We start from the raw sequence: 25544 nt of genomic DNA, 5'->3' as shown, positions 1-25544 counted from the left end.
TCAGAGAAGCATAAAAAAGCAGTTTGAGGAGAGAGCTCATCAACAAAATTGACAGATTATTTTGTAAAATCAGGCAGCAAATCAGAGGATACAGTTACTGCAGTGGAGGGTGCTTTTGCATTTCACACCATTAAGCATCATACTAGCTTTAAGTCAATGGAGGGCACATCTGTCTTGTTGAAGTTCACATTCCCTGATTCTGAAGTAGCACAGAAATTTTCAAGTGCTAGAACCAAGACAGAAGCAATTGTTATCTCTGCACTTGCACCGCATTCTGTTGATGTTGTTATGAAAACATTTGAAGAAAATGACATAGCAACTCCACAGTAAGCTACAGATAGAAGCAATCATGGTTTGGTGAAAATATTTCCACTAATTATTCAATATTTCGACTGGAAGAATGGCAGTTTGCAGTCAAAACTGATTGAGGTCCAGAACACACCTAATGAGACTGCCAACACGATTGCTCATTAAGTAAAAGAAACACTTGAAAAAAATGGTTTGTTTGAGAAGTGTATTGCATTTACAGGTGACAACTGCAATCCAATGTTTGGAGGACTCCGGTGTGATGAAGATGGAAAGAATGTGGTTGCAAACTTAAAGAAGTTGTTGCCGAAGAGAACATTAATTGGTGTGGGTTGCCTAGCACACATTTTGAACAACCGTGTTCACCATGCAGCAGAAAGAATGAACGTTGACATTGAGACCATTACTTTTAAAATTTACCAGTACTTTCATATCTACACTGTCCGAACTGAGCGGCTGACAGAGTTCTGTGAGTTTGTTGATGTTGACTACAGAAAGCTGCTTTCTCATAGCAAGACACTATGGCTGTCATTATTTCCAGACATTATAAGGCTAACACAGATGTTTCCGGCCTTGAAGTCATTCTTTCTGCCACAGGACAAATCACTCACAATGTGTAAGACATTTTTTGAGAATGAATTAAGTGAGATTTACCTCTGGCACATGGAATAGACTCATGAGTGTATTCCAAACTTACATCCAAGAAATCAAAAAGGAAGGCAATTCTGTCGTGGAAGTGCTGAAAAGTTTTAACTAGGTTCATACTATCCTTCTTGAACACAAGACTCACAACTTTATGTCCCTGAAAGTTAAGTGACTACTGGCACAAAAGCACATGGAAGGAATTGACAAGCGCATGGAAGGGCGTGACAAATTCTGTGCTGACGGAGATAATATGTACAGCAGATGCTTAGAATATTTGGAGAAGTGGCTTAGACCCCTGGAAGACTTCTCTTCTTTCAGGTGGATTACCCTGAGTGAGATACCAAATTGGAGTGATGTGGAACCTTGTATCAAGTACCTGATCAATAAGGGAGTGCAAACTGATGACGTAAAGTGTTTTGATCAGGTCAGCACCTGAAGAAGTTTACGGAAAGTTGCAATAGTGATGAAGAGTTCAGTAATCATTTGCTAGCACACCAGAAGTGGACCAAATATTCTGAGAAATCTAAAAACACTGAGTGCCATTCAGAACTGTTAAAGATTGCACAATTCTTCTTTGTTATTCCTTCTCACAATGCAAATGTAGAGAAAATTGTTTCACTGATGCAAAGTCAGTGGACAGAGGAAAGGAACAATTTGAATGTTGAGTCACTGGAAGGAATTCTACTTGTACAGTACAACTTCAGACAAACTTCTTGTAAAGGCTTTCATGCAGTCTTAAAGAGCAATCAACCACTGCTGAGAAAAATGCAATCTACAGAGACGTATGTGTGGGCACATGAGGAGAAAGAAAACTGAAGAACTGGTGAAAGGGAAGGACTCACTACATATAAAGAAGTACAGTAAACTTTAAGTAATTAAATTTCACTTTTGAGGCCATATCACTTTTTCTTATATATATACTCAATATAGATGACATGTAGCGCACAGCATATATAATAGTATAATAACACATTAATACAACGCCAGTTGGTAGATACTGATGCAAATACACCTCCCAACCACAACTCCACCTCCCGTGGAGTGTCCTTTTTTTTTGAACGTTCAGATATGGTAACCCTATATATACAATGCTGGAGACTTGCACCCTAAGGGAAAAAGTGATGCAGTCTGTTTTTTGTAACTGATATAGCTAGCAGAGGTGCCCCACAGCTGGGCCCTGTTATACGTAGACAGCATGTCTGGCATGATGTAGTTTGTTTACCAAATGTAAATTGTTACAAACACAGAGTGCTTTTTAATTAAAAAACAATCACTCATGCCAAGTTAATTAAATAAAAGCAACGTTGTCCCAGCAGCTGCTTGCCATAAAGTGCCTTGCTTTCTGAATCCATGTTAATTTTTGTGTGCCAGCGCCATGCACTAAAGGCACACTCACAATATGTGTTGGTACTCCCTGTCTGTGTTTTGTTTTCTTCTGCCTGTTTTTATCTCTCCTGATGTTCTTCTGTGTTGCTTAGTGCGTGAGCTGCTCTGTGAGTGTCAGGCCTGAACCGCTATGAACTCAGCTAATTCCCAAATACATGTCTCCTAGAAACTGAGTTGGTGCTAGGTGCCCAGGAGGGTCTGTTAAGAAGGGAAATGATTTTTGCCTTTTGGGAGGGCAGGTGAGTAGCAAATCTATGGAGGAGCAAGACCCTGCCTTTGCCTGTGTTCCTGATGTCACCAGTCTACTTTATGTCTAGCTTTTGGCTACTCGTGCATGTCAAGGACTATTGTGTACTTAGCACTAGGGCGGAGAAGAACTGGTATGAAACGTCCACTAAGGCAAGACTGGGTCAGTGCCACAAAGCTGCAGGAGGCCAGTCTGCTGGTTGCAGTGGGGCATTCCGTTCAAGAGACGTGGAATGTTAGAACGATGAGAGGAGTGAGGTTTGGGCCAAGCTCCCCAGGCACCTAATGCCTAGGGTGCTGGGGCTTAGGCATCTGGAAATAGGTGTCACCCTCTACTTGGAAATCTCAGCCATGCCCCCCCCCAGATCTAGGTGTCTAAGTCTGGTCAACTCAATCCGGAGAGGGGATGTGGGGGTTGGAGCATTGACCTTGGATGTGGGAGAGCTGTTTTCAAATCTGTGCTCTGCCCGATTTGGAAGAGAGCCTTGAACCCACATACTATGTTGAGTGCCCTGACCACCAGGTTCTTTCTGGGGGTGGGGCTCTCTGCTGGAGATATTCCACTTGGTTTAAATAAAGATTTATTGGAGAAGAGACTTAAGCCTGACTCTCCCACCAGGCTATTGGATAGGTAAATAAACTAGATAAATTCACGCAGGATAGGTCCGTCAATGGCTATTAGCCAGGATGAGCAGGAATGGTGTCCTTAGCCTCTGTTTGCCAGAAGCTGGGAATGAGCAACAGGGGATGGATCACTTGATGATTATCTGTTCTGTTCATTCCCTCTGTGGCACCTGGCATTGGCCACTGTCGGACAACAGGATACTGGGCTGGATGGACCCTTGTTCTGACCTAGTAGGGCCATTCTTATGTTCTTAAACACACCTGCCAGACAGCCACAAACATTTTCACCTCTTTTAAATGTCTTTTAAGTGTGCTCTAGAATCTCCTACAGGATTGGGCCCTGCTGGCGAGACAGGCAGACGAATGCCTATGTTGAGAATCTTGCCATGGCTTAGGAGTCAGCAAGGGCTCTAAGTGGCTCATTAACTGTGGGGCAGTGGCAGGAATTTCGGGGGTGCTGAGTGTGCCCACTGGTGGAAATGTAAGCACCTGTCAGGTTAGGTAGCAGCAGAGTGGTAATTCTAAGAACCACCGTGATTCCTAAACATTGGCCTTAGGCATGTAAATCTTTTTGTGAATCTAGGCCCAAGACACGTGCTCTGCATTTATCAAGCTATAGGCCCAATTCTGGACTGTGTTCTGACCCCTTTACACCCCTTGCATAGCATATAGGGGCCGGAAAGTAGACAGATCCCCCTACCTGGAGATGCTTGAAGTATTATGCCCATGTTAAAGCTCAAAAAGACACACTTCACTGGCCCCAAAGATATGAAGTGTAGCATTTAATTTATGATTATGTGTTAATATTACATGATATTCTGCAATGATTCTGTGTACAGGCAGTCCTCCACTTTACAACATTTGAGTTACACCAAACGGTACTTACGACGTTTATAAATTGTCATCATGTTTTGACTTTACGATGTCAGTTTCGACTTTACGACACTCGAGTCAACATTGTTCCTATGGGAAATTCGAGTTACGCCCTTTTCAGCTTAAGAAGTGATTTTCAGGAATCAATTGTGTTGTAAGTCCGGGGTCTGCCTATATGTCAGATTCAAGTGAAATGTGTTACTGTGAACCAAGGGCGGTTGAAAGCAGTCATGAAAAAGCTGTTTATCTTTCCCTGCTGTACCGATTATACCAGGCTATTTATGGAGCAAGCTGATTACATTGTCAAGTCCTAAAACTTGAAGGAAGGAAGAACAAGTATTTGAGCTGCTAGTGTGCCCAGAATTTTTGTGGAGGAAAACCTTGAAGCAGTCACAGTTTCTTGTTAAGTGGGAGTGTTAACAGCTTGCCCTCACCACACAAAGCTACCATGTTTTGTAACCTGTGCTGGATAGTTTTTGATTTGTTTTTTAAACTAACTCAACCACAAGTACTGAGCACAGCTGTGTCAATGCAACAAGTTGACAGAGCATGTGTCAGATTTTCCTGTGGAGAATGACTGCTTTGGAAGGTACCTTTTCTTCTTTCCCAGCCTGTGATGTGAAAGTTAGATCCCAAATAATCCTCCCTTTTTATTCTACTCTCAAAGTCTGTTTGTTCCTCTCAGTTTACTTCCAGCCAAGGAGGCCATCACTTCCTTTTAGACTGGCAGTATCACTCCTTAAGCAAGCATAGGGGCCAGTGTTGAGCACCACGCAGCTTCTCCCCCAGTCACCATGGAGCTGAACATGTCACTGCTACCCCACTGCAGCTGGAATTCCAACAAGAATGTGTGACAAGTCGAAAAGCTGGAAGCTTTAGTGGTGGTAGGTAGCTCTCACTGCAGTGAAGGGGCCTTTGATTTCTCAGCTCTGTTCTTCAAGGGGTGAGGGAGGCTGTCTTTAAAATTAAAGCTGCCCAAAAGAAATCCGCTTTAAAGGAGCCAAGTATTACAGTATGCACAGCATCTGCCAGTGCAGCAGTGTTACTTATTATGCTTCATCTGCTCAGCTGGATGGGTGAGGCTCAGTGGCAACTCAAGAGTTCTCACATAGCGAGTGAGGCAATCTGAGTTATGAGTGTTTGTCAGTTTGTGGCGTATAGCTATTGGCCTCCCACACTAAAAACATGGAGTTTCTTAAAAACCAACTCCACACTTTTCAAAGACCAGCTCCTGTTCCACCAATGTAGCTCCTTGTCCTGAAGTGGCCTTTTCTGTAATAAACTTTCTTAAAATACATAGTCATCTCCTGCCAGGTGGTGATCTTTGAACAGGGCTCCAGATTTTGTGACAGAGTTGAAAGGAGAGAGGAAGCAACCAGATGAAAAAAAGTAAAAGTAAATACGATAAGAAAGTCATGTAGTGCTTACCAAACAGCTGTGCCTCACAGAGACTACACAGAGTCACTCTTAATAAATGGTCCCATATATTTAAGGTATAGGAATAGGAGGCTCAGAGCCAATTGACATCTCCATGTTCCCAATAAAATGCAGCAGAAACCTGCTTAAATGCCTGTTTCTACATCACCTTCTAAAGAAGTACTACTTGAAGGGTATATTGGCTTACAAAATGTCTTCATGTAACTAATCTAGTATTTTAGCAGAACAATTTTCTATTTTATCTTATCTCTTCTGGTTCACTAGGTTTTTGAATGGCCCTAGCCCTATATTAAAAGTTCAGGTACCCAGGCTGGAAATCCTTCTGAGTCAGTGTGCTCCCGTCAGTGCACCATACTGTGTACTGTCTTCTGGAAATATTTACATCCATCTTCCTCTCCTGTCCGATAGATCCAGCACCATTTCCTTGGCAGAACTCCAGTAGCTGACTAGTATTCTATAACTGTGACTGCAATACTGACTGATTCTGGCAGTAGCATTGGGGTTCTTGAGTTACCATGATATGGTGGCCTTTAAGGGACACACCATTACGTGTTGCCTCATATTTTTGTTCGTTTGTTCATGGCTCACTATTCTACTTTATATGAACACAGCAAAACGAAAATGACAAATCTCCAAACTCTCTGAAATTCCCTCTCCCTGCAGCGTTTTCTGTCTGTTCTGCTGATCCTATAAACATCAGTTTGACAAATACTGTTGAATATGTTTTGATTTGATGCTCGGAAAATGAAGTATTTGTTGGCTGCGCTCTGCTAGGTGCTCTTGCTTACTCAGTCTGATCTTTGTGTGAGATGAGATATATAAATACTGATAGTGAAATATCACAGTAGCAAGAGAATTTTATACCTTTTTAATCTGTTTAAGCCATGAAAGCTTCATGAATGTACAATTTTAACTGTCAAAATTTACAAAAAAGAAGTCAGATTTAAAACTGGTTATAATTCACAAATATCTTCACTGACACCGTATAATACAGACATTAAACTTCCTTATATAACAAATTAAAAACACAGTTTGTTTTGTTATTTTTAGGAAAATGTGCAAAGAGCTAAGTGTATTACACGTAAATTTTAAGTTATACTAATTGATCAGTTCTTTTGCTGCAGCTATAAAAATATACAAGTACAAAATTACTTCTACAAAATTGGATTGTTGATTTTGCTGCTGGCAATAAAAAAGTAGACTTTAATATTAAGAATTTATCCTCTTCAGCAAGCAACATTGTTTTGAAACCAGGAGATGTAGGTTTTTGTTATTTACACAGGATGGAACATAACCTTGAACACTGCAATGAATGGTAAGAAGATCAGCTTATTCTGGGATAGAAATTTGAATGCATAGATACAGATCCTGAAAAGATGTTAGTTGGATGATAGTCATTGTAAGCTGGAAAGAATATGTTTCAATACTGTTCTGTTGGATATGTAAAAAAATCTCTATGGAATCACAACACTCATTACGTCACACTGTTCTTGGTAATTTGCATTGATGTATGATCTTCAGTGTTCACTAAACATTTAATGGTTAAATGTGACCTTTCCTACACAAAATACTCAGTTTGGTTTAGTCACAGAGCATCAAAAGGAGGAGAGTGGGAAATGGTCTCCCGTTGTATGATTTCCCTTCAATTTGGTTCTTTCCTCCATGACCAACTCAAAGCATTGGCCTTATCGGTAATCTTGGTCTCAGCGACATACACATCCGCACAATGGTCCTTCCACGTGTAGAGTCTTCTCTTGTCACTTTGTCCCACAGGTGTTAATATTCTTCCCGTCTGTGGCATCTTCAACCAGTGAAATGTGGTAGTCTGTTGACAGGGTGAAGTGCGAGATACACCCCACCAGACCCCTCATGTACTGTCGGTTTGTGTGCAGTGCTATTTCCTTCATGCCACCTAGGAGAGACAGAGTGTGATCAAATGAATGAGTAACTCCTAGAAGAACATGTGCTTCCTTATTTCCACTTTAAAAAATGTAAACCACACTACAGTACTAGATTCCTATTCTAACATAAAAGGAAGCATCAGCTCTAATACAGCAGCTGGTTTTTAATGGTGTTCTTCCTTCTTTTTAAATATCATTTCTTAGGCACTCAAAAATACAATTGTGATGAGCCTGATAGAGTAAATTGGGAAGCTAATCCCTTCCATCACAGCTCATAGTGAGTCAGCTGTTAAAAGGAGATTAGAGCTCAGCATCTAGTTACATGCTTTAATCACTAGCATGCAGGGTTCTCAGAGGGCCAGTACAGTCTACAATGGTGGTCACTTACCTATGTACAGATCTCCATTGATGTTCAATTGTCTCATCATGCCAGGTGATTTACCAGTTCTAGCACCATAATCATCCACAGTTACCTTTCCAGACTGCCCATCCCTGAAATGGAAAATGAAATCCAGAATTTGGGTTTACTCTAGCAACTGATTCCTCCATTGCATGCTGTAAACAATCAAGCAGCAGCAGCTCCTCCTCCACAAGCATGGACAGCTTAGACCCATCGTCACTGAGCACGGTGCTTTTATTGTGAACGCCTGATCTTGATTTGGGGAAGGTTCCATGAGGTTCTATTCAATTGAAACATCACAGTGTCATTTGGGTGAGTAAAGTATTAAGAGGAGGCAGGAGAGAAGGAATGAGTTTCTACGGGTTGTTGGAGGGATGAAAGAAGAAAATTGAAAACAAATATTCTGAGGGTTACAAAGGAAAGAAATATGGGTGACATCACAGCAGAATTTTCGGAAGCCGCCTTGAGCCACTGCTAGCTTTGCACACTTAGCAGCTGAGCTCCCTGTGATCTGCTGCACACAATCTATCCATCTCATTGCTGATCACCCCCTACTATGATATTTTTCTCAAGGTTATTTCCAGCTCTAGCCTGATGTGACCAAAATACATAAGTTTGCACCAACTGATTTTCGACAGCAGGATCTGCTCCTTTACAATAATATTGATAATATCAGCACCCATCTTCTTTTCAGTCCAGCAGGTATGCAAGAAGCTCTAACATCTTTCAGAAGCTTTAATTTCCTTGTGTCAGCAGCATTAATTTCCCATGATTTACATCTGTAAGTCACTATGAAAAAAATTACTTTTCATCAATCGAACCTTTGTACATTTTGAGATGCGAGGCCATGGCTGAGCGAGCCATTCCTAATCTTCCAATCACTTTGGAACAGTTGTTTTGGTTGCATATGTACAAGTCCAGATAATTGAATGTATCTACTCCATCTACAGCTTGAGCCTTGTGAATCTGTTTGCATCCTGTTTTGGTTAATCGTGTCAATGTGCATGTATTCCATTTTTGCCACATTCACAGATAGGCCACATATCTCTGTTGCTGAGGGTTATGGTCTACATAATTGTAACCTCCTCTCAGCACCAGCTTAGTATATGATGTACACGTAGGAGTGGGATACCTCACAGTCTTTGGATAGTGTCCAAGTTTCAGTCACTGAGCTCATTTCAGTGCTGCTGGTAGGCGTTCCTCTCCTCCTCCTGGTGTGCTAAAGAATAAAGCTACTTGGCGGGGCCTCCAGTGAGACAAGGGGCTAACCACATTAAGGCAGTGGCTACCACACTTGAATTCACAAATAACTGAAATTCAAGCAAGCTAACAAATTTAAAACAGTAACTATAAATATTATGTAAGGATCTGATTACAGAGAAACATACAGTCAGTAAAGGCATTAAATGATTACGCTGATTAGCAATACCTGTAATATATAAACCAAGTGCCAGCTGTGGCCAAGGCCATAGGCATTAACTCAGAACTGACAAACAGCTCACCTGTTGTGTTAGTTTTGTTCAAAACAGATATTTGTCTTATAGTTCTCCTTGGGGAATTCTAGGATCTTTGCAGAATGTGTGCATAAATTAACATTAGGTGCAGCATTTCCTGTTCTGCCCACAGAAACGGGCTGCCAAGCTGCTGGCCATCACTACAGGACACTGAACCTGGCAAATAGACAACACTGCTGGTCGGGGGAGTGGGCGGAAGGAGAAGGCTGGAGGGTTCCCAGAATGCCCTGAAGGAAAGAGGCTGTGTGCAGGAAACTCCGTACAAGCCCAGGACCCAGCATTAGCCTGTTTTTCCCTCTGGCTCGGGGGCAGGGGGTGCATGGCGGGTTTGGGGGAGGGTGTAGGGGCAGAGGGTGCAGGTGGGTGTCTGGGCTGGGAGAGTGTCCTGCAGCTGGGTTCGGGTGGGGGTGGGGATAGGGTGTGTGTGGGGGGTGCCCCCTGGCTATAAGAGGGAAGGGAAAAGGAACTGGGTTGTTGTAAAGGTTTCCTTAATTCTCTACTCCTGGGGGAATTTTTTTGTATCTCTATTGTTACAGACATAGTTGTTAAGTATTTTGAAATAAATTACCAAAATAATTAAAACTGGCCTGATTATATGGTGGTGTTTTTACAAATAAAATATGAGAGTTTTAAAATATTAGGTACAGATTTTTTAATTATTTGGCCCAAAATTCCCCCAGGAGTATTGTCAAAATGTATTGTGATAAGACCCTATGAAATGCTTGTAAATTGCTACATGCATTAATCTCACTTATCTGTATTCCATGGTACAGGTAAAATATGTTTGTTTTATAATTGTAACAATGCCTGCTCTGAACTTGTGAGCTCAGATGAGAAGAGTACCCCCCCAATCCCCAAATGCAAAAGGAGTATCAAAAATTAAGTGGACCATCATGGGACAAAAGCTTTGTTAAGGCTGTCTCCATGCGTGGCTGGGGCAGTTGTCCTATGGGTTTGAAGTGCTGAAAGAGGGAAATAAAAATAGCTGACATCAAGATTTGACTTCCCTTTTCTGTTTGGACTCTCACAAGGCCTGGAGTTAAAGAAACAAAACAGCAGAGATCTCCAAGGTTGACCAGGGGTAAGTCCATTCAGTGCTGATAGATTGCTACAGCTCTGGCATCTTTTGTATATACACTTGCTTGCTTTAATCTGTAAATAACTCTTTTTCCTAGTTAATATCTTTAGTTAGTTTATTACAAGCTAGCCCCTGCCCATCCTGCCTCCCATCAGATCCCAGAGCATCCTCTCCTTCCCATCTCCCCATCTCTGGAACGCCTGGGGGGCGGGTAGGCAGCTGAGCAAACCCCACCCCAACCCTGGAGAGCTGGGTGGTCGGGCAGCACAGCCCCTAGTCCTGGGTGGGTGGGCAGCACGAGCACCAGTTCTAGCCACCCGGAATCCCTGCATGCAGGACAGCCCCCACTAGCCTCAGTCCAGGGCAAGGGTGCTGGAGCTCTCACAAAAGTGTGGGAGGCAGGGGGGCCCCACCCAAGGTGGAAAGAAAGATAGCCCCCTGCCTGTGTCCCAGATCCCCACACCCAGAACAGGTGGAGGGGCCCAGGCTCCCCTAGAGTTGCCAACTGTTTAATGGCCCAAACCCAACCCCCCTCACCCCGCTCCTTATTTGAGACCCCTACCCCCTGCTCACTCCAGTCCTTCTGCCTCTGTCGCTCGCTCTCCCTCACCCTCAATCACCTTCACCAGGCTGGGGCAAGGAGTTGGGGTGCAAGAGGGGATCCTGGATGTGGTGTGGGTTCTGGGAGGGAGTTTGGGTGTGGGAAGTGGTGAAGGGTCAGGATCTGGGAGGGAATTTGGGTGCGGGCTCTGGGTTGGGGTGAGGGGGATGGCACTTACCTAGGGTGGGTCCAGAAAGTGACCGGCACATCCCTCTGATAGCAGCTCCTAGGTGTGTAGGGGGGAAGGGGAGCTAGAAAGATCCGCGTGCTGCCCCTACCCGCAGGCACTGCCTCCACAACGCCCATTGGCTGCAGTTCTCACACAAGGGGAGCTGAGGAGTCGGTGCTTGGGTTGAGGGCAGCGTGTGAAGACCCCCGGCCTCTGCTTGGGGCCACAAGGACAGTGCTGGCCGCTTCTGGGAGCGATGTGGAACGACAGCAGGCGGGAAGCCTGCCTTAGCCCCACTCTGCTGCCAGACTGTTAACTCCCAAAATCTCCCGGTTTGGCTGCAGGAGGCTCTGGGAGATCGGGCCTGATTCCAGGAGACTCCTAGCAAAACTGGGAGGGTTGGCAACCCGAGGCTCCCCACAGTTGCCCGTGCAGCTCTTCCCAACCTGGCTCTGGCTGGGGGAAGAAGGGCTTCAGAGCTGCAGCCCGGCCATGTTAAGAGACAGGCAGACAGCTGTGGGGAGCAATGGCAGACCCTCTACCTCGCCCCAGGGCAGGGGGCCCGAGCAGCCCCTGGCCTGTGTCCCTGTCCCCCAAGGCTTCCCTCCCGGGTCAGGGAAAGTTGTGCAGGCAGCTGTGGGGAGCCACCGTGGAGTCATGGACCCTCCCCTTCTGTGCCATCTGTCCCCATGTCTCAGGTTCCCAGATGGTGCACGTGGATACACACTGCATGCCGGTAAGGTTCTGGTAGAAACATACTTTATGATACTGGGAGTTGGCAATGCAGGGTCTTGATCCATGTAGATGAAAGTCATTGTGCAGCTGCAACATGCCTTAATGGGGAAAGATTGAACCCTAATGACATATCTAACTATAATACAGGATACTCATTCGGGCTCCTTTTCTGGTTGAGCTGTCAGGACCTGATGCAGGCAAGCAGGTCCTCCCTGGGGATTGCTGGAGAGGGGCTTACTGCCTATTCCCTCCTAGAATGGTGCTGACAGTTTTTAAAGCTTGGAACCCATGGGTTCATTGTAAGCCGGCCAGGGCTCTGGATCTAAAATCTTACATCTGGTGTGGGCTCGCTGCAGTGCAAGCAGGCTGCAGGTGGTGGCAGAGAGATGGGCTGTCTCCTCCTGTTGTCGACAGGCTAGGGGGAGGAGGAGAGGATTGTCTCTCGCTGAGGCTTTTTTGCAGGCTTGGATTACAGACTGGCCATTTGCTGGATCTGGCAACTCTGTGCTGGCAGGCTGCAAGGAGATCTTCCCTCCCCTCTGCGCCCCAGCAGCTGGTCTGTGCCACGTGGGACAGGCAGGCTATTCATAGCCTCCACCCTGCTTTCCCAGGCATCTGGGGCTCTGCCCTGGGTCAGAGACTGCTGGCAGTCTGCCTGGTTGTTTTCTGCCCTCTGACTAGCTACTGGAGAGTGCTGCTGTTTTTCTTCCTCCCATTGGTTGAGTGAGAAAGGTTGCCAGGGTGACGAGAGTAGTGGGGGCAACGCCGCTTCCCCTTTGCTGCTAGGAAATCAACAGTGCAGGACTGTGGCATGGCCCCGAGAGGGCTCCAAGTGGGGTGTCTCTTCTCTTAGGGTACAGTCCCCTTGCTGAGGGGTCTGGGGAGCTACAAAACCTGATCACTTGACATTATACAATGACTAAAAGTAAGAGGCAGCGGGTAACATTCTTCAGAAAACGGACAGGGGCAAAGTTTTCAGATGGGTTTTTAAACATTCCAATTGTTTAAAACCCAAAAGAAGGAAAGTAGCAGGATTTTTGTTTTAAAAAAGGGGGCGGGAAATGTGAAAATAAATGGAAAAAAACAGGCTAAAGTTAAAACATAAATACAGAAAAAGCACCTTTCCATCTTGATAGTAAGACCTTTAGTGACTGCCTCGTACTAGGGGCTGGACAGCAGCAAACTCAAAGGAATCCTCTTCCTAGCTGGGCTGTTGGGCACTTCCATGGTATAAATGTTTACATTGCTGTAAATGCCATTTCATGGACTGCTACTGCTTAAGGATGCCAACTTTTTAATCGCACAAAATTGAACACCTTTGCCCCACTCCCTGCCACGAGGCCCTGCTCCTGCTGTGCCCCCATTCACTCCATCCCCCTTCCCTCTGTCGCTTGCTCTCCCCAACTCTCACTCACTTTCACCGGATTGGGGCAGGGGGTTGGGATGTGGGAGAGGGTGAGAGCTCCGGCTGCGGGGAGGGTGCAGGCTCTGGGGTGGGGCTGGGACTGAGGGGTTTGTGGTGCAGGAAGGGGCTCAGGGCTGGGGGTTGAGGTATGGGAGGGGGCATGGGGTTTGGGCTCCGGGAGAGGACTCAGGGCTGGGACAGGGGGTTGGGGTGCAGGTTCCAGGAGAGTTTTGGTGTGGGAGGAGGCTCAGGGCTGGTTTGGAGGGGTGAGGGGTATGGGCTCTGAGAGGGAGTTAGGGTGCAGGAAGGGGTTCCAACCTGGGGCAGGGGGTTGGGGTACAGGAGAAGGTTTGGGCTCTCATCCAGCTCCTGGAAGTGGCCAGCATGCTCAGCTCCTAGGTGGAAGGGCCAGGGGGCTCTGCATGCTGCATGCACTCACAGGCACTGCTCCCACAGCTTCCTTTGGCTGCTGTTCCTGGCCAATGGGAGCTGCAGAGCTGGTGCTCAGGGCAGAGGCAGCCCACTGAGCCTCCCTGGCCACCCCCTGCACCGAGAGGCCACAGAGAGATGCTGGCTGCTTCCGGGAGTAGCGCGGAGCCAGGGCAGGCAGGGAGCCTGCCTTAGCCCCACTGTGCTGCTGACTGGACTTTAAGCAGCAGTGCTGACCAGAGCCTTCAGGGTCCCTTTACGATAAGGTGTCCTGGACACCTGGCAACCCTACTCCTACTTTCACTGAAATAGGTAGCATATGAAATGTGCTATTTTCATCCTCTCATTTCAAGATAGCTAACCAAAGCTGCCATCTGCGGATGGGGCACTTAACGCCCATTAAGTGTACCTCCCAAAATGCCTAAGACATACTGTTTCTGCTGTTCTAAATACTTTGGAAAAATAGTGATATAGATGTAATGCTACAGCACAGGTACTAACCCACAATTAGAATTTTATTTATCTGGAAAGTTCAAATATCGCTCTCAACTCAAACGGCAATCTGAGATAAGACACACATGGAATCAAACGAAACAGCTTTCGAGTGAGTGGTATGGATTTAAGTACACGCCTCTATAATGAACCATGCACTACTATGGCAGAGTGGTTTGAGCTATGCCTGACTTCAAGGGTGATCTTTGCCTAGATCATCTTGCGTATGACAATGTTTGTTTGTAATTCTTCTGCCACATGAGTTCAAAGTTGCTAAGTATTTAGGGCCAGAGCTCCGTGCCATAGAATTATAGAAATGTTGAGCTGGAAGGGATCCAACGGATCATCTCGTCCAGTTGCCTGCACTGAGGCAGGACTAAATATTATCTAGACTATCCCTGACAGGTGTTTATGTAACCTGTTTGTTTTTAGGTTTCCTAAAAGCCTCGATGATGGCTATTCCACCCTTACCCTAGGTAATTTGTTCCATTGCTTAACTACACTTACAGTTAGGAAGTTTTTACTAATATCTAACCTAAACCGCCTTTGCTGCAATTTAAGCCCATTACTTCTTGTCCTGTCCTCAGTGGTTAAGAAGAACAATTTATCACCTTCTTCTTTATAATGATCTTTAAAGTACCCGCAGACTTATCATGTGTCCCCTCAGTCTTCTCTCCTCCAGACTAAACAAACCCATTTTTTACCAATCTTTCGTCATAGGTCACCTTTTCTAGATCTTTAATAATTTTTGTTGCTCTCCTCTGGACTTGCTCCAATTTGTCCACATCTTTCCAGAAATGTGGCGCCCAGAACTGGACACAATACTCCAGTTGAGAACTTACCAATGCTGAGTAGAGTGGAAGACTTACTTCCCATGTCTTGCTTACAACACTCATGCTAATACATCCCAAAATAATTTTCACTTTTATTGGCAAAACAATTACATTGTCAACTTATATTTAGTTTGTGATCCACTATTACCCTCAGATCTTTTTCTGCAGTATTCCTTCCTCAGCAATCATTTCCCATTTTGCACTTGTGTAATTGATTATTCCTTCTCAAGTGTAGCACTTTGCATGTGTCCTTACTGAATTTCATTTTATTGATTTCAGACCATTTCTCCTGTTTGTCATGATCATTTTTGAATTCTAATCCTGTCCTCCAAAGAGCCAGCAACTTCCCCCAGCTTGGTACCATCCACAGACTTTATAAGTGTACTCTCTATGCCATTATCCAAACCATTTATACGAATATTGAATAGAACCAGACCCATGACAGATCCTTGATCACTCAATATGCCCTTTCAGCTTGATTGTGAACCATTGATAACTACTCTCTAGGAATGGTTTTCCAGTCAGTTGTGTGCACTCACCTTATAGTAGGTTCATCTAGGCTATATTTCTCAAGTTTATTTATGAGCAGGTCATGTAACAGTATCAAAAGCCTTACTAAAACCAAGATACATCACATCTACTGCTTCCTCCTATCCACCAGGCTTGTTACACCATCAAAGAAGGTTATGAGGTTGATTTGACATGATTTGTTCTTTACAGATCCATATCAACAGTTCCTTATCACCTCATTTTCTTCTAGATCCTTATAAATTGATCATCATTTACTCCATTATCTTTCCAGGTACCCAAGTTAAGCAGACATGCCTATTATTCCCTGGGTTGCTGTTTTCCTTTTTTATAGACAGGCACTGTATTTATCCTTTTCCCATGGGTAGCAAGTGGAATCCCCCTTCGGGGAGACTAGCCCTTGGCTCCCCCCCTCCATCTGTGCCCCCCACCTCCTTGCAGCCTGAGACCCCCTGTGGCCAGAGCAATGAGCCCCCCCCCACCCAGAGGCATCCTGAGCACCCCTGTCAGCTGGAGGAGCCTCAAGCTGGCTGGAGGCCTGAGTACTCCCTCCCTTGGCCACAGGAGCCGCTGGGCTAGCTGAAGCACCTGCCCGGAGGAGCCCCCCCATTTGTCTGGAGGAGCCCCGAGGCACCCCTCCACTTGCCTGGAGGAGCCCCAGGCCAGCTGCAGCCACACCGCACCTCCCCTTCCTTCTTTGCCCCTCCCCAGACTGCCCAGGAAAAACTGCAGCATGACAGTGTCTCTTCCCGAAGAAGAACCTGAGCTTTTGATATGCCCCATGCAGATTCAGGGGGCAGCTGAGGAGGCCACATCTGCTATTCAACTTCTCTCTGGAGTCCAGGAAAATTATTGATGAACCTGGGAAGCTGAATAGCACATACTGCCTCCTTGGCTGCTCTGGAACCTGCATACAGGGCCACCCGGGGGGGGGCAATTTGCCCCAGGCCCCGGACTCCGCAGGGGCCCCCATGAGAGTTTTTCAGGGCCCCTGGAGCGGGATCCTTCACTCGCTCGGGGGCCCCAGAAAACACTTGCAGGGTCAGGCCCCAGAGCTTCTTCCGCTCCCGGTCTTCGCTGGCAGGGGAGTCCTTCCACTCCGGGGCGGAAGAACCCCCCGCCATCGCATTACCGCCGAAGCGGGACCTGCCGCCGAAGTGCAACCCGGTCTTCAGTGTTAATTCGGCAGCGGGGGGGCCCTTCCGTTCAGGGACCCGCCGCCGAAGTGCCCCGAAGACCCGCGGCGGGGGCCCCCTGCCACCGAATTACCGCCGAAGAGCGGGCTGCACTTTGGTGGCGGGTCCCGCTTCGGCGGTAATTCGCCGGCGGGGGGCCCCCGCCGTGGGTCTTCGGGGCACTTCAGCAGCGGGTCCCAGAAGGGAAGGGCCCCCCGCCGCCGAACAGGGCCGGCTCTAGACATTTTGCCGCGCGGGGGGGTCCCCTGCCGCTTGCTGGTCCCATGGCTCCGGTGGACCTTCCGCAGGCATGGCTGCGGAGGGTCCGCTGGTCCCCGCGGCTCCGGTGGACCTCCCGCAGGTGTGCCTGCGGATGCTCCACCGGAGCCGCGGGACCAGCAGACCCTCCGCAGGCACGCCTGCAGGAGGTCCACCAGAGCCGCCTGCCGCCGATGGCCCCAAGCCCCCGGAATCCTCTGGGCGGCCCTGCCTGCATGGGGCATAATAAAGCAAAAACTTCCCCTGCCAAACCTGCAACTGGGGGTCTGGTGGCAGCAGCAAGCGCCAGGGAAGGATCTGCCTCCCCTGGTCTTTAATTATACCTGCTGCCCATGCCTTTTCCAGTCCTCTGGTATCTCTCTCATCCTCCATGAGTTCTTCAAGAGAGATCTCTTCAGCCAGTTCCTTAAGTATTCTAGCATATATTTCACCAGGCCGTCCAACCTGAAGACATCTAATGTGTCTAAGTGTCAATGGAGCTGCAAGGCTTTGCACTGCCTGAGGATCTGGCCCTTACAGTTTTCTTCTGTTTTCAGTTTCTTGTCAGGGCACTTCTCTGGTGCAATCTCCAAAATGGTTCCTAGATAAGTGAGACTTTGTTGATAACACGAAGCTGGACTTACCGAACTGCCTTTACTCTGTGCCACCTGCCATCATTGAAAGAGCCATTCACCATTATGGAAGCAATGCCACTGCCCAGATTGTAGCTAAAATGTTAAAAACAAATAGATGTTGTTTACCTCCCTTATGGGACCCGGAGTCCCTAACACGCTGTCCAGGGAGCCTCACCCCTTGGCCCCAGCTTTGATTTGACCACCTGAGCTCCACCTTGCAGACAGCATCCTTGGGGAAGGGCTGGGACTCCCTTTGAAGGCTATCAGTGCTGCACCTTTATTGGATGGAGGGGGTTGCAGGATGAAATGTGACACTTCTTTACTCTCCAAAGGCCAGGGGGTGCTGTTTCCACAGCTCTGCAAGGCCAGCAAATGAGATCAGCAATAACATTGGGGGCTCCTGTATGGCAGTTTTTTCATAGAAACGGAGGCTAAAAGGATCAGTAACTTACATATCTTTTGGCTTAATAAGGCCACATTATAGGAGTGAATAAAACAAATTACCTGAAATTCACAAAGGGATCATTTGTATTAGGGGGAACATGAGCCATATGATGTTAGCAAGGGGCATGGTCCAGTGATCTGAGCACAGGACCAAGAACCAGGAGCACCTCAATTTCAAAGTCTCCATCTCAGTATGAAGGGTCTGACAATACAGCTACAATGACAGAGCCCTGCAGGTGCAGCATGTGCTGACATGAGGAGTTTTTCTGCTGGTATAGTAATACCACGTGGCTGCTCTGGGCACGGACCCAGGTCTTCCACATCCCAAGTGAGTGTGCTAGCCAGCAGGCTATTGGAGAGACAAGGTGGGTGAGGGTTCTTTTATTGGACCAACTTCTGTTGGTGAGAAAGCTGGTCTTTCTCACCAGTAGAAGCTGGTCCAGTAAAAGATATTGCCTGACCCACCTTGTCTCTAATATCCTGGGACCAACAGAGCTACAACTACACAGCATACAACAGACTATTGCACAGTCTGAGGTGGGTTGCTTTCATTAGCTCCTGTTGAAGCTGTTTTGCTCTGTATAAATAGTGAACTATTAATCAGGCCAAAGAAAGAGGAAGACTGACTCAGAGGGTAGGACACTCATTTGGGATGTGAGAGATCTCAGTTCAGTCCTTGCTCCAAAGAACATGTAATTATTTGGGAGCACTGGCTGTCCTAATGAAACCTGTGAACTGTTTCAATTCCCCATTTTGCATACACTGACACAGCTAAGATTTTTGCAAGGTTAACCACAGGAAACCACATGAAAATGCCTTTATAGCAATCATTACAAGGTAAGCTTTGGCATGGGAAACTTAGTATTTGTATCTATGAGATTCAGCCACAACCAGATAAAGCCAAAACGTTGATAATGTAGCTTGGCATTAGACTAGCATCAATTAATTTTTTTAAAAAGCTTCTCCATTTGTGAACAGCGTGTACAGCTATAATAATGTTAAAAGATGACCTGCTCTACTTCATTGTTTGCCTTACTTAATCTGAAAATAAATTCTAACACAGAAAGACATGGCTTCCACCAATCAATATAGACTCATAGACTCATAGGTCAGAAGGGACCAATGTGATCATCTAGTCTGACCTCCTGACACAAGGGAAAAAATGTAAAACCAACTAGCAGGGTGCATTTCAAACACCCAGGCACCTACCCAAAGGACCAAACAAACTTGGACTCTTATCAGTGCACAAAACCATGAAGTTATAATCTCAGGGGGTCCTTGCTCCATGTTGTTACTGTAAAGTGTGGTGATTTGTGTACACTGTGTAAATAATTAAACCAGTTAGCAATTACCTGAATACTAACGCTCCTTCTTGGAGACCTAAAGAAATGAAATCACTATTAGGGCGCATGGGACTGTCTCCCCTCCACATCAGCAGACCATCCTTCAGGGTAGTCTTAAACCTCATGAACACGTTTGATCGTGATCCTGACACTCTGTTTGATTGGGAGAAAAAATAATCACACAGGAAAGTTATTGGCTGGGTTTTTTTACCCTTTGAACTTCATCAATGTACCCCTCAACACAAGGCTGTTTAGGGACGTATAGGTTGGGTACTCTAACTCTCAGCAAGGTATAATTTGATACCATAATACATATTTTACTCTGATCATAGTTAAACTTCCCCTTCTCAGGGCAAAATTCCTAGGAATGCTACTGCAGTGCTGGAATCCTTGGTTCTATGAAATGCACTGGCAGGACCTATCACAGCCCTGCAATTTAGCACACGCCCAGGGGCTGTGGGTATAGCAAGGGTGACTGCCAACGTGGTGCTATTTTATTTGGCCTATAATAAATGGGATCAGTCCCAGAGAACATACAGACTACAATCCCATAAACATTACAGGAAGTGCTTGCTGCTGCAAGTAGTCCCATCCAGGAAAGTGCATGGGGGAAATCTCCCCCTGCCTCCCCACCCAGCCATAATCCCAGATAGTCCTGATTTTCCCAGGATTCTGGGAAGCAGGGAGCCAGGGCCAGACCCAGAGGGCTATTAAGTACAGCCAGGGGTGCACTTTCCTGCCTGCCCTCCCTGCCCCCAATCCCAGGGAAAAGATCTGAGCACAGAGGATGGGCTGCAGCTGGTGTGCCAAGTGGGCACCCCCTGCCCCCAACCACCACCCCCAGGATACTTCACAGGGCCAAGCTTGCACAGGACATGGTTTGGATTGGCCCATGGTGCTACCAGTCACTGCAGCTTGAGTGGTGTGTGTAGGGATGCTGCATGCTGATCCCTCCCCCCTGCCACACATGCACCAGGCTGCCTTTGTCTGGAAGCGCTGACCCAGGTGAGCTGGGGGTGGGGCATGGAAACCCCCACCTAATCCCTGCCACGGGGACCTCTTACTGCAGGCAGGGGCCATGAAGTGGCTGCTCTTTGGAGAGTATCTCTACCTGCCTGCCTCTTTGTGTCTGGGATGTCAGATGGGGTCAAGGGATCAGGCCCCTCCACAGCCCCCGGGACATGGGACTAGGGGCAGGGACTCACTGCAACATGGAACAGAGTGCTGTTGAGGGGATGGGGACCTGCTGGGTAGGTGTGTTGCCAGGTCATTTAAAGATGGGGTACTGATAGGTGATTGGAGGGGTGTGTATGTGGGGGGAATTGCCAGGTGATTGGGAGCATATGGAGGCGTGGGGCAGGGGGAGCTCAGCTGGGTGGCATAGGAAATAATCACAACAAATGCTCCTGAAATAGACTGATCTTTACATTTTAACCTTCAAAAAAATTCAAGCGTTTCCAGGGGTCCAAATTCTCCTTGACCCCCTGAAATCACACCCCGGGCCAGAGCTCCAGGAGGAGAAACCCCCTGGTCCCCAATTCAGGCCATGCTGGTCACTGACAGCTTCAAACCTATCTCCCAGGACTGGCCTAAGTGAGAGTGATTGAAGCTGTCAGTGACCACCATGGCTTGGAGCAGGAGTGGCTGCTCCTCCTGGATAGCAGTACCACGTGTTGACAGGCTCCGGCCCCATGTTCAGGAGTGACTTGATGAGGAATGATTACAAACACAGAGGTGGGGAGGGAGGAAATGATAATAGCAATAGATCATATGGTAACTTTCCTTGGTGATGGCATATCATAGAGATTCCACATTTGTTTTGCCTATACAGGCCTGATCTGGTAGGCAAACTCTGAGCACACTAAGCCAGGCATGCCCTGCAAGCAAGTTAGGCAGAGCATTAACTATCTTCTCCCACTTTGTGTACTGCTCTCGGGCTTGGACACCTGGCATGGGGTGGCAGGGTGCATATTCAGAAGTAGAAATATTGGTACCTATTGAACTTTTACCTCAAAAACTTGGACACTGAGCAAGTTTAGACACTACATGGTTCAGGGACATCTTAGTGGGGATTTTGCGAATCCCATTTGGACTGGATTCTGGGATTTAGGTGTCTGAAGGGGCAGTTAGGCACTTAAGTCCTTTTGTGAACCTAATGCTCTGTCTGTCTGTGTCTCAAGTCTTCATCTGTAAAACAAGGACTATTCTACCTCATGGAGGTGTTACGAGGCTAAACCCATTAAAGACTGAGTGGTGCTCAGATGCTAGTGATGGGGGGATAGACATATGATAAAAAGTTTGTTTTTCTAAAATTAAGAAACATCTTCCATGTGGCAGCCATGGCTTAGCAGGACTAAACTGATGGTACAATAGAACCTACATACACAACTTCTTTTATAGTTTAATGGTACAAGAAAAGCAGAATCATTTAGGGTCAGGGTTGGTGAATTACCTTTTGAGGATATCCGGGTTATCATATGTGAGGTAACTACGGCCAATGAACTGTGGGATTTCAATGGCTTCTGTAACAGCTGGAAAAATGAAGGAAAAATCAGAGACTTTCAGCTAGTTGGCAGGAAAATACAGTGAACTGACTGCTTCACTGCTTTAGTTTCTTTACTCCATTTACAGCCACGACTCACTGACACTAAGCGAAACTGGCAGCCCAGATACATTGCTGAGCAAAATAGCAGAGCTGTTTTGCACCTAAGGGTGTGGAAAGAGTCAAGCCAGGCCTCTAAATCTTGTCCCCGCCCTCATTCCTGCCACCTCAAGCCCCATTCTCTCTGCCTCTGGCTTTCTTTTCATATTCAGTTTATCCTCCCACTGTGGAAAGTCATTCCTAACTGAAAAATGGACACACTAAGAAAGAGGTAAAACGGTGCTAACATTTATTTTCTGTTTCTTTTACCCAGTGTTAACAGACTCCTCTACTCCCCCTCTGAGCCCAGATACCCAGTCAGCAGAAATTTGTGGCTCAACCACCCCTCCATTTCAATTCTTGCCTTTTATTGAAGAAACGAAATTGGGTTCCTGATTTAGTGTTCTCAACAGAGCGTGTGCTGTAAGTGGTCTCTGGCCCATCACTGTTCCTGAGTGGGCTCCGGTCTCCTGCGGGGGGAGGGATGGGCAGCAGCAGGAGGGGTGGGGTTACAGCTCCCACTTTTCCCCTTCCAACCTTTCCCCTTCCAGTTGCTCCTGAGCAGTGTCCTTCCTTGCATAGGCCCAACTTCCTCAGTTCCTGCGGGGTGCTTGACTCTCTGCTCTGCCCCAGGCCCTGCCCCCAACGCCACCCCTTCCCCAAGGCACTGAACAGCTGATCATGATGGGTGGGAAGTGCTGAGAGGGTGGTGGAGGAACTGATTGGCAGGGCTGCCAGTGGGCAGGAGGCGCTGGGGGGTTGAGGGGGAGTCGCTGATCCACAGGGTGCTGAGCACCCACTATTTTTTTCCATGGGTGCTCCAGCCCCGGAGCACCCATGGAGTCAGCACCTATGCTTCCTTGGCCACTCCCAGTACAGATAACAGCAGGGGAAGAGCAGTAGGCTGCTGTTGCAAGTGTGGTTCCAAATGCTCTGGGAGGCACTGCAGGCAGCAGCCTTTGCTCAGGGCCAGTGGGCCAGAAACTCAGCTGGTGTAAATTAGCCTGTCTCATTGAAGGCAACAGAGAAGGTGGCTCATAGTTTCAATGGTCCCAAGACTAGCTCTCCCACCTTCTATCCTTTCAAGCGGCAAGAGGCTTTAGGGGCCTCTCCGGAAGTTTCACTGCAGGCTTGGAAGACAGATCAAATCTGCCCACACCTGCCTAAGAACAAAAATGGCCAAGGACTGACATTGTCTGCTAATTCACATCTGCTCCCATAAGAGCAAGCCATGCTTTTCTGCTCAGTTTTCACTAGCTAGATTTCTATCCTGAGATTTACGTAACATCCCATTTCTTTTTAGGCTGTGATTATTGCAATATCTAGCGGTCCATAAATAAGGGAAGGTGAACAATATACATAGCTGTTGGTTTGGACTAGTCATTTTCCCTTGTTTGGGGAAAAGAGCTTCTTTTGCAATATTCTGGACAATATACTCAGACTGAAGCCAGCAGAAGAGTGACTGAGCTTGAGCATACAGAGCATTTGTGGGGAAGAATAGTAGAGCAAATCTCCACTGTGGCCGCAATTTTTGTGTGAATGGCCTGCAATTTGCTGCAGTGCTCTCACAATTGATCATTTCCTTAATAATACAGTTAATGGATTCATAAAATAGCTGATTTCATTTCATCCATCTGCTTATAAATGCTTAGCTATAAGTGTATGTTCCATTCAGAGGACAAGTGTGGAAAGGGTATGGCAGAATGAGCAGTAAAAAGCTCAATTCTTTTATTTCACTGATGGAAACAATTACAATACTTTTAAAATTTAAAATGTTATTTATTGAAATAACTTTTAGATGGCTGAAAAAGCTACTCTATGATAACAACCCTCCCCCACCCCCCATTTCTGTAGCACAACAACATGAAAATGTGCACTAGTCAGGTAGAGGTTTGCGGTTAAGTCACTAGAATGGGAGACAAGAAACCTGGATTAAATTCCCAACTCTGCCACAGACTTCCTATGTGATCTTGATCAAGTCCCTTAGGTCCTAATCCATTTAAAATCAAGCAAGAGCATAAATCTTTGCCTTAATCCCATAGGGCCTTAATCCCTCCATGCCCTAGATTTCAATCTTCTGTTTGAATGCTGCAGCCTCTTCTGCCACAGCTTGTCAGGGAAGCCTGTCAGTACAGGGATTGTCTCTCACTTGTGTTTGTACAGTGCCTAGCACAATGGGGTCGCACTGTTGCTTTGGGCTTCTAGTCACTACTGTTAATACAAAGTTGTCATAATTTGTGCACGCTGAAAGCCACCAGCAGCAATAAGGCATTTAGATATCAATGCAGACTGGGAATTTCAAAGGTAACAAATGGCTTTTGCATCGGTAATGAAATTAGGAAAACTGTCCAATGTGTCTGAAGAGGAAACCATGTGTTGTGCAATGCTACTGAAAGACTGAAATCTTTCTCAGGTTTCAAAAGAAACTGTATTATAATTGGGCCTGGCATTCACTGCATGAATGGAAAAGCTGTAGGCCAGATGGTCTCTGACCCTAGTGTGGGTGAGCAAGATAGTGCAAGGATTCAAGGACCCTCCTCCTGCTGCACACAGACTGGGGATGGCAGAGTCCTTGCTACCTAGAGGCTCATGGGAGTAGCTCCATCTGTGCACCATGTATTGCCCTTGCTGGAACACACCTGAGCAGTTTCACTTCCCTATTCAGAGCAAAGCCTGTGGGATGGCTACGCTGCAACTGAAAACCCACGGCTGGCCTGTGCCATCTGACTTGGGCTCAGAGGCTGTTTAATTACGAGGTAGATATTTGGGCTCAGGCTGGAGCCTGGGCTCTAGGACTCTGCGAGCTGGAAGAGTCCCAGAGCTTGGCTGTAGCCCAAGACCGAATGTCTACATCGCAATTAAACAGCCCTGTAGTCTGAGCCCCTCAAGCCTGAGTCAGCTGGCATGGGTCAGCAGTGGATGTCTAACCGCAGCATAGACATATCCAAAGAGACACAATCTAGCCCTTTGTCTTTATTAGTGCTGAGTCTTTGGTATGCTCTTCCTTTGCTATTGAATCTGACTGAGCTGGATTGTCAGTCTGAATCCTATCTAGGTTAACAGTAACCAAAATTTGTCACTATCTAAATGGTTTCCCAGCAGGCAGGTGCCCAAACCACTCCTCTCACTGAAATCCTTGATAACAGTCACAGCAGTGAGGCCCCAGCCTGAATGGGCATGGTGAGCACTGAGCTACAAGAAGGACTAAGGCAACTAAAGTGGGAGTTAGACACCCAAGTCCAAAATTTAGGCATCACAGAGATCCCCAAAACCCCTGTTAAACTGCTACAGAACCCTGGAAGTGCCTGAATCCCCTTGGTGCCCTAGCTGCTGGACTCTGGGATACTCTGATGTGGGTCTCTCTCCATCTCTCTTGTTGAAGCTGTCCCACTATGGATAAATAATAAAATGGGCCTGAGAGAGAGACTGACTCTCTAGCCTAGTGG

The 25544-nt window shown here is 46.7% G+C and overlaps 1 protein-coding gene across 1 annotated transcript in view; it reads right to left on the bottom strand.

Annotated features, from left to right (window-relative positions):
• Positions 1-6370: 6370 nt before the first annotated feature.
• Positions 6371-25544, bottom strand: part of EGFLAM (EGF like, fibronectin type III and laminin G domains) — a 139499-nt gene continuing 120325 nt past the window's right edge. Inside the window, exons 19-23 of the mRNA XM_050943772.1 lie at positions 21910-21988; positions 19467-19610; positions 17680-17763; positions 7807-7910; positions 6371-7429 (exon numbers count right to left, since the gene is read on the bottom strand). Of these exons, the coding sequence (XP_050799729.1) occupies positions 7275-7429; positions 7807-7910; positions 17680-17763; positions 19467-19610; positions 21910-21988 (566 nt within the window). The 3' untranslated portion in view covers positions 6371-7274. The remainder of the gene's footprint in view (positions 7430-7806; positions 7911-17679; positions 17764-19466; positions 19611-21909; positions 21989-25544) is intronic.

The sequence above is a fragment of the Gopherus flavomarginatus genome, chromosome 3 (genome assembly GCF_025201925.1).
Source record: "Gopherus flavomarginatus isolate rGopFla2 chromosome 3, rGopFla2.mat.asm, whole genome shotgun sequence".
In the NCBI taxonomy this organism is placed as follows: Eukaryota; Metazoa; Chordata; order Testudines; family Testudinidae; genus Gopherus; species Gopherus flavomarginatus.
Note: the sequence above shows the minus strand (reverse complement) of the source record. Positions and strands in the feature narration are given on the sequence as shown.